Below are 9,865 nucleotides of genomic sequence, written 5' to 3' on the forward strand. Positions count from 1 at the left end.
TGGGAGGCGGAGTTTGCAGTAAGCCGAGATCGTGCTACTGCACTCCAGCCTGGGCAACAGAGCGAGACTCCATCTCAAAAAAAAAAAAAAAAACACAAACCACATTTGTGATAATATACAAGTACTCTAAAATGTATTTAGATGCATTTATATGTCTCCTATCACTGTGTGTGTCTGAAATTTAGAACATACTTTCTACACACATGTTTTTGTTTTGTTTGTTTGTTTGTTTGTTGAGACAGAGTCTCACTCTGTTGCCCAGGCTGAAGTGCAGTGGCAGGATCTTGGCTCACTGCAACCTCCACCTCCCAGGTTCAAGCCGTTCTCCTGCCTCAGCCTCCCAAATAGCTGGGATTACAGGTACATGCCACCGTGCCTGGCTAATTTTTGTATTTTTAGTCGAGACGGGGTTTCACCATGTCGGCCAGGCTGGTCTTGAACTCCTGACCTTGGGTGATCCACCTGCCTCAGCCTCCCAAAGTGTTGGGATTACAAGCGTGAGCTACTGCGCCCAGCCACTTTCTACATGTATGTTAATCATATCCTAGATATATCAAGAATCTTGTGAACATTCATTACCAAGGTGTTTTCAGTCTGCCCTGCCTTAAAAGAGAAAGATTAAGGATAACTTCAGGTCTTTTGTATTTTAGTAAAATTCCATCCAGTATTTTTAGATTTAGAACCTGAACAATTATGTTTTCTAACATCTTTATTTTAGTACACATATGACTCAGAAATAATTATAGAAAACAGTATTCTTATCATTGCTGCTTGTTTATTTTGGAGGATTTGTCATTCGTTGTCATTCATACTTGTATAGATGTGAGGGAGCAGTTTCCTTTATATTACTACATTTTTGGTTATCTTTTAGGTCCTATCAGCAGTATCCTGGTGAATAAATATGGAAGTCGTATAGTCATGATTATTGGTGGCTGCTTGTCAGGCTGTGGCTTGATTGCAGCTTCTTTCTGTAACACTGTACAGGAACTATACTTCTGTATTGGATTCGTTGGAGGTGAGTTACTACTGATTCATTTGGAAGCATTAGTTTTTTGCTGGCTATTTTGTATTTACCTGCGTTCATCTTTCAGATCTCTGGAGTGAAATTATTTTCTTATAGAAATGACTTGATTATCATTTTGAAGAACTACAGATAAAAGTACTAGAAAAGCAAACTTTTAAAGAAATTGCCATTATGTGATGGATATTATTGTTTGTTTTGAATGAGTAAATGAATTGAAAGAATGATTGCATTCCTTGTCCTAAGAATAGACAGTAGTGGTAGATACAATGTGTGTGGCAACTTGATGCGAGAGTGGCTATTTGATAGAATGTCCACATAACGTTTCTGAGGGGTAGAGGATACGCTTGATAATTCCTCCCCCATTTTAAAAATCACTAAATGAAGATAATGAACTGTTGATGAACATAATGAATAAAAGTTACCCATAACCTCACAATCCAAAGAATATCATTAACATTTCTATATATATCCTTCCATGTGTTTTTCTATGCACAGATACACCTTTTTTTAGAGCAAAAAAGGATCAAATTATGTATAATATTTTGTAACCAGTTTTTTTTCCACTTAACAATATATCATGAACAGTTTTCCATGTTGTTAAATGTTTTGATACATAACAATTTTAATCTCTATTATTCCATTGAATATACATAACATAATTTTATTTGACTGATCTCTTAATTGTTGACAAATTGTTTTTGTCAGTATTAGGTTGAAATTCTTTTGTGAACATGAATATATTCTTAGTATAAATTTGTAGAAAGGGAACTGCTGTGTGTTTGTTTTAATATATGTATGCTAAATTGTCCTCTAAAAAGTTATACTCACTTATTGTCCCACCACAGTATATCAGAGATTCCAAGATTATCCCTTTTGTTAACAATGGGATATTTTCTTTTTAAAAAAAAAAAAAAAATTGCCAATTTAATAGGTGAGAACAGTATCTCTTGGTTTTAATCTTTATTTTCTTTTTTTTTTTTTTCCCTGAGACAGTCTCACTCTGTCGGCCAGGATGGAATGCAGTGGAGCGATCTCAGCTCACTGCAAGCTCTGCCTCCTGGGTTCATGCCATTCTTCTGCCTCAGCCTCCCACGTAGCTGGGACTACAGGTGCCTGCCACCACGCCCGGCTAATTTTTTGTATTTTTTTTAGTAGAGACGGGGTTTCACTGTGTTAGCCAGGGTGGTCTCGATCTCCTGACCTCGTGATCCACCTACCTCGGCCTCCCAAAGTGCTGGGATTACAGGCATGAGTCACCACACCCAGCCTCCTGATTAATTTTTGGATGTTGAATTTTGTTAAAAAGTATTTTTAAAATTCACTCTTTTCCAATGTTTTCCCAGTATTAAACATATAAAATTTTTATGTATTCAAAAAGTATTTTATAGTTTTTATCTTGTATATCATCCTGAGAAAGTTGTTTTCTACTCCAAGATTATGAAAATATTTGTCCACTTTTGTTTAGTGCACTTTAGTTTTTATATTTAAAAATCTGGTTTTTTGTTATTTTGTTGTTGTTGTTGTTTTTGAGACACTCTCACTGCCAGGCTAAACTGCAATGGCGTGATCTCCACCTCCTGGGTTCAACTGATTCTCCTGCCTCAGCCTCCCAAATAGCTGGGATTACAGGCGCCTGCTACCACACCCAGCTAATTTTTGTATTTTTAGTAGAAAAGGAGTTTCACCATGTTGGCCAGGTTGATCTCAAACTCCTGACCTGGTGATCTGCCCGCCTCAGCCTCTCAAAGTGTTGGGATTACAGGCGTGAGCCGCTGCACCTGGCCAACTTTTTTTTATAGTTGTTTCTTTATTTTCCTTCAGAAATCTTTGCCTGATTTAAATATTGATTATTTCAGTCCAAGAGGATAGGTTATCTGTTTTAATTTCTCAGTATTATAGTTTTTGGTGTACATATCTCATACATCTTTTGTGAGAATTATTTCTGTATAGTTTACCATTTACAATAGCATTTAAAAATTTTTTCAGATTTGGATTGTTCATTGCTGGTATATAGAAATACAACTGGTTTCTGTTTATTGATGTTGTATCCTGAGACCTAGTCAAATTCACTTATTTGATGTTCTAAGGAACATCTCTTTAGAAAACTGTAAAGAAAAGGGTGTTCTTTATACACGTCTGTCATCTGAATAAAAACAACTTTATTATTATTATTATTTATTTTTTAGAGACAAGGCTTTTTTGTTTTGTTTTGTTTTGTTTTTTTGAGACAGAGTCTCCCCCTGTCGCCCAGGCTGGAGTGCAATGGCGTGATCTCGGCTCACGGCAACCTCTGTCTCCTGAGTTCAAGTGATTCTCCTGCCTTAGCCTGCCGAGTAGCTGGCACATACCACCATGCCCAGCTAATTTTTTGTATCTTCAGTAGAGACGGGGTTTCACCATGTTGGCCGGGCTGGTTTTGGACTCCGTACCTCGTGATCCGCCCGCCTCGGCCTCCCAAAGTGCTGGGATTACAGGTGTGAGCCACCACGCTCGGCCAAGACAAGGTCTTGCTCTGGAGTGCAGCAGCATGATCATAGGTCACTGTAACTTCAAACTCCTGGGCTCAAGTGATCCTCCCACCTCAGCTTCCCAAGTAACTAGGACTACATATGTGCACCACCACACCCAATTTTTAAACAATTTATGTAGAGGTAGGGTCTTGATATATTGTCCAGGCTGTTCTTGAATTTTTGTCCTCAAACAATTCTTCCACATTGGTCTTCCCAAAGTGTTGAGATTATAAGTGTGAGCCACTGCACCTGGCCTATTTTATTTCTTTTCCATTCTTTATGCCTTTTGTTTCTTTTTCTTGCCTGCATACACTGGCTGGAACCTATAGTAGAATGTTGTTTATAAGAGGTGAGTATATCCCTGCTTTTCAGGAAACTTCTTTTATGAAGCTATTTTCATCATACTCCTGCAACATCCAGTGTCCTAAATTGTATTTGAATTGTTCATGGGGTTGGAAGGAACAGTGTTTTGGAGTTGAGTATTAATATTATGAAGAAGGGTTTGTGTTATAGACTAAAGAACATGGTAGTCAATAGTGAACTTGTCATCTCTGACCTGTATTCATTGCTGTAGTATAGTCTGAGTGGAAGTACTCTGAAATGGACCTGCTAACATACAGGATAAGTTGTAATATAGGGTGGAAGTTGTCTTAATTAAAGTAAAAGAGATCTTCATGAGAAAACAGGTAACCTACCACAAAACACTCACTCCCACCTGCCCCTTATTAATAATCTAACAGGAAGTTACATTTTCTAACCATGCTATTCATTATTCATTAGTACTAAGTGAATTCAAGACAAAGGGCTTAACTTTGATTTAAAACTACTTTTTTTTTTTTTGAGACAGAGTATTACTCTGTTGCCCAGGCTAGAGTGCAGTGGCCTGATTTCAGCTCACTGTAACCTCCGCCTCCTGGGTTCAAGCAATTCTCCTGTCTGAGCCTCCCTAGTAGTTGGGACTACAGTCGCACGCCACCATGCCTGGTCAATTTTTGTATTTTTAGTAGAAATGGGGTTTCACCATATTGGTAAGGTTGGTCTCGAACTCCTGATCTCAGGTGATCCAACTCTGCGTAAGCCACTGCGCCTGGTCTAAAACTACCATCTTTTGACATCATATATATATTTCTGATTTTAACTGTATTGGCTAGCTATTGTTTAGGAGTTTCTTGTCATATAGTGGGAAAAAATACCTTGAATCAAAGATATTAGATAAAAGGAAACTTTTCTGAGATAGTTCCCCAGCCTGTTAAGTGAAAATTTTGGGTGTTCAGAATTATCTTATTTTTTTGTAAATTGCTACATATCTAGTGAGTCAGGCACCCACTCCTAGTACGTTAAGTCAGCCATAAATAAAAGAATGTGAAAAGAAAGTATGGAAGAATATGTTTTGGAAAAGGTAAAAAACTTACAAAGGCTATATTAAAACCTATAGTGTCGGGGCTGGGCATGGTGGCTCACGCCTGTAATCCCAGCATTTTGGGAGGCCAAGGTGTGTGGATCACCTGAGTTCAAGAGTTCAAGACCAGCCCGGCCAACATGGCCAAACCCCATCTCTACTAAAAATACAAAAATTAGCCAGAGGTGATGGCGTGCACCTGTATTCCCAGCTACTCGGGAGGTTGAGGCAGGAGAACCGCCTGGGAGGCAGAGAGGTTGTAATGAGCCAAGATCTCACCATTGCACTCCAGCCTGGGTGACAGAGTGAGACTCTGTCTCAAAAAAAACAAAACAAAACAAGATCTCGCTCTGTCACCCAGGCTGCAGTGCAGTGGTGCAATCACAGCTCACTGCAGCCACTACCTCCCAGGTTCAAGTGATCCTCCCACCTCAGCCTCCCGAGTAACTGGGACCACAGACACGCACCACCATGTCCGGGTAATTTTTTAATTTTTTTGCAAAGTTGGGGTCTACTTATGTTGCCCAGGCTGGTCTCAAACTCCTGGGTACAAGTGATCCTCCTGCCTCAGCCTCCTGAGTAGCTTGGACTATAGGCATGCTCCACCATACCCAGCTAATTTTTTTAAAATTTTCTTAGACACAGGATCTGTATTGCCCAGCCTGTCTTGAACTCCTGGCCTCAAATGATCCTCCTACCTCAACCTCCCAAGTAGCTGGGATTACTCATAGGCATGATCCACCACGCCTGGCTGTATTTCTTATTTCACAAAAGAGTTTTATAGGTGTGCCTTATATTGACATACTATTTTAATTTTATATCTTTCAGATATTTGTATGTGACCTGTGTTTTAGAATTTATCTACACTTAAAATGCCACCAGCAGTTGGAGGTCCAGTTGGATACACCCCCCCAGATGGAGGCTGGGGCTGGGCAGTGGTAATTGGAGCTTTCATTTCCATCGGCTTCTCTTATGCATTTCCCAAATCTATTACTGTTTTCTTCAAAGAGATTGAAAGTATATTCCATGCCACCACCAGCGAAGTGTCATGGATATCCTCCATAATGTTGGCTGTCATGTATGGTGGAGGTAAGTACCTATTAAGGCCTGCTATTTTAATTTTCATGAAGCAGCCAGCGTGTCTGTATTAGGTAACTGTAAAAAAAAAAAAAAAAAAAAAGTCTTATTCAGTGAGATGTTTTGAAATGTTATTTAAAGTTTGGTGTTTAGAGTCACATTTTTCATTCCTGATAACAATAGCAGCTCTCGCTATGGTATTTGAAATACTATAGCATTTCAAAACAGAAATGAGAAAATCGTGAGGGACCTTGATTTGCTCCAACTGATGTATCATTGAGCTTAAAAGACTGTTATAAAAATGATGTATGCGCAACTGGTTTTTTTTTTGTTGATCCCTGCTAGACTCTTGAAATGTAAACATAAATAGAGATTTTTAAAAATTGATGTTGGGAGAATTAAAATAAATCAGACTGGCCTAATGGCATGGTTCAGAGTCTCAGGTAAAATCTTTGTATGATGTTAGAATTAACTGAATAAAACCTCCTCCGTATGACTTGCGATGTTATGAGTCCTAAAAGCATTTCAGCTGTACTCTAAACTTAAATTTTACCACTTATTTCTCTTTTGTTTTCTTTGGCATATTGTAAAGGAAATGTAGGGAGTAAGTTGCTCACTTAACATCATCTAAAATACTGTTTCTAGCCAATGTAATGATTCTAGGTTTCAACTATAAATAACTTAGCCTTAGGCTGCTAAGGTGGTGCCATATTCAACCAATATCTATCAAGTTCTATGAGTATATTCAGCACGGGGCGAGGTGTTGTGAGTGACAGAAAACACTGATCCCTTTCCTTTGAGAAGTTTATAATCCTTTTGAGACAATAATATATGATCATGAAACAGGAATAAGCAGTTGAAATCATCGTTTCATTAAGCCTATAATTAAATTGTACAGAAGAAACAGGTAACTGGCTGCCATGGAGAGAGAGAAACTGGGTGACTGGGAACAGGAGTAGGAAGACTTATGTTTCCACTGCTTATCTTTTTGTGCCTTTTACATTTTGAACATGGGCCTATTTTGTCTATCAAATTAAAGAACCTAAGTGCTAAATTGTAGTGTTTGCTTTTTTTTGTAAGTTCAGAGAAATCAAAAGGGACTTTGGGCATTAGCTTCTGAGAGCCAATAATTTTGCAGGCTTTGAACTCCATTTGGCCAGGATTTTAATCAGGTTTTGACTATGTTGGCTTGAAGAAATTGGTATAAACATTACCCAGAAGTACTCCAGGTGTTCAGTGTGTTCTTAAGTTGACTACAAACCAGAAGTTTACATGTTGCAATTCTGTGCCACCAAAGAGCTAGAGAGCCACTTGTGTTTTGCATCAAAAGTAAGTGATGTCAGTTTTATTAATTGCACATGACTCTTTCCTTTGGGGAAACAGTTCCTCCTTTGTCCTTACACAATTAGTGAGATAACTAGCACATTTTTTTGAGTTTGTATTTTAATAGGCCCATAAACCATACCCCTTTCTATTTTTAATCATAGCTAATTAGGCCCATCCTTCCTGAAATAACACTAAAAGACAAAATGCCTATCATGAACCTTGTTGCAGAATTTTTACTAAATGGGTTGTTTCGTTTGGTTTAGTTTCTAAATAGTATATCCCCTAATAGTTTTCATCACTTTTACAACTGTGATAATCCTTTAACTTGTTCACTTGGACCACAATGTGAACACTAATACATTTTGAGATATAGTTGGTTTTGTTTTCTTTTTTAGTGCTTTGGGTCAGAGATATACAGTGATGGTTATTAAAGTATATTTTGTGGGGAGGAGATGTTACCTGCCTACTTTTGGTTTGTTTTTCCTTTTTTAAAAACATGAAAGTATAAATTTACATATTTTAAGTTCCATAAGGGTCACCTTAACACTTGTGGTTTGGAATTTTAAATATTTCAAAAACTTTAACTTCTGCAGTATTAGCTTCTACCTCACAAAGTCAGCAGTGTGGTGATATTGTGATAGCAGTGTGGTGTTTTGTGGGATCTTTTTTCTCTTTTTTTGACACGGGGTCTCACTGTATTGACCAGGCTGGAGTACAGTGGCATGATCATGTCTGCCTCAGCCTCCCCAGTAGCAGTTGGCCCTACTACTATGCTCAGCTAATTTTTTATTTTTGTTAAGTAGAGATGGGGTCTCACTCTATGGCCCAAGCTGGTCTTTTTTATTATTTATTTATTTATTTATTTATTTATTTTATTTTGAGACAGGGTTTCTCACTCTGTCACTCAGGCTGGAGTGCAGTGGCACGATCACCACTAACTGTAGCCTCAGCCTCCCTGGGCTCAGGCGATCAATCCTCCCCCTTCACCCTGCCAAGTAGCTAGGACTACAGGCTTGCACCACCACGCTCGGCTAATTTTTGTATTTTTTGTAGATGTGGGTTGTCGCAGTGTTGCCCAGGCTGGTCTTGAACTCCTAGGCTCAAACAATCTGCCCACCTTGGCCTCCCAAAGTGCTGGGATTACAGGCATGAGCCACCATGCCTGGCCTGGTATTTATCTTTGTTATTCTGACTGTACAAAGTCTTATGACTCTCTCTATATATTGTTGTTGTTGTTTCATTTTGTGTTTGTTTTTGTTTTTGTTTGTTTTTTGGAGACCGAGTCTCACTCTGTTGACCAGGCTAGACTACAGTGGCGTGATCTCTGCTCACTGCAACTTCTGCCTCCTGGGTTCAAGCAATTCTCCTGCCTCAGCCTCCTGAGTAGCTGGTACTGCAGGCGTGTACCACTATGCCTGGCTAGTTTTTGTATTTTTAGTAGAGATGATGTTGGCCAGGCTGGTCTCGAACTCTCCTGACCTCAGGTAATCCACCCACCTCAGCCTTCCAAAGTGCTGGGATTGCAGGTGTGAGCCACCGTGCCCGGCCTAAAAATATTTGATAAGTGTTCTTTCAGTATGTAATTTTTTCATCTTACACAAGCTTTAAATTCAAATTATTTTCTTTCTTTTCTTTTTGAGACAGAGTATTGCTCTCTTGCCCAGGCTGAGTACAATGGCACAATCTGCTCATTGCAACCTCTGCCGTCCGGGCTCAAGCAATCCCCCCACCTCAGCTTCTTGAGTAGCTGGGACTACAGGTGTGTACCACCACACCTGGCAAACTTTTTTATTTTTGGTAGAGACAGGGTTTCGCCTTGTTGCCCAGGCTGGTTTCAAACTCCTGGACTCAAGTGATCTGCCTGCCTTGGCCTCCCAAAGTTCTGGGTTTACAGATATGAGCCCCCATTCTTGGTTCAAATTATTTTCAAATTAGCTGTGATCTAATATTTTCATGAACTGATTATCTTAGTCTGCTCAGGCTGCTGTAACAAAGTATTGCTCACAGTGGAGGCTGGGAAGTCCAAGATCAAAGTTCCAGCAGACTAAATAACTAGTGATGGTGCCATCTGTCTGTGTCCTCATGTGACAGAAGGGAAGACAAACTCCCTCAGTCCACTTTTTTTTTTTTTATGAGACGGAATTTTGCTCTTGTTGCTCAGGGTGGAGTTGCAATGGCGCAATCTCACCACAACCTCCGCTTCCCAGATTCAAATGATTATCCTGTCTCAGCCTCCCGAGTAGCTGGGATTGTAGACATGCACCTCCACGCCCAGCTAATTTTGTGGTTTTAGTAGTGACGAGGTTTCTCCATGTTGGTCAGGCTGGTCTCGAATTCCTGACCTCAGGTGATCCACCCACCTTGGCCTCCCAAAGTGCTGGGATTACAGGCATGAGCCACCACTTCTGCCCTGTCTTTCAAGAGGCTGAGGCAAGAGAATGGCATGAACCTGGGAGGCGGAGTTTGCAGTAAGCCGAGATCGTGCTACTGCACTCCAGCCTGGGCAACAGAGCGAGACTCCATCTCAAA

General features: G+C 39.7%; 1 protein-coding gene across 2 annotated transcripts in view; it reads left to right on the top strand.

The window, feature by feature from the left end:
* The window catches only part of SLC16A1 (solute carrier family 16 (monocarboxylate transporter), member 1), a 50,832-nt gene that overhangs the window by 34,404 nt on the left and 6,563 nt on the right, over positions 1-9,865 (top strand). For both annotated transcript variants that reach the window (XM_011933146.1, XM_011933147.1), the window contains exon 3: positions 872-1,015. In XM_011933146.1, the coding sequence (XP_011788536.1) occupies positions 872-1,015 (144 nt within the window). The remainder of the gene's footprint in view (positions 1-871; positions 1,016-9,865) is intronic.

Source organism: Colobus angolensis, unplaced genomic scaffold (genome assembly GCF_000951035.1).
Source record: "Colobus angolensis palliatus isolate OR3802 unplaced genomic scaffold, Cang.pa_1.0 Scaffold124, whole genome shotgun sequence".
Taxonomy (NCBI): Eukaryota; Metazoa; Chordata; class Mammalia; order Primates; family Cercopithecidae; genus Colobus; species Colobus angolensis.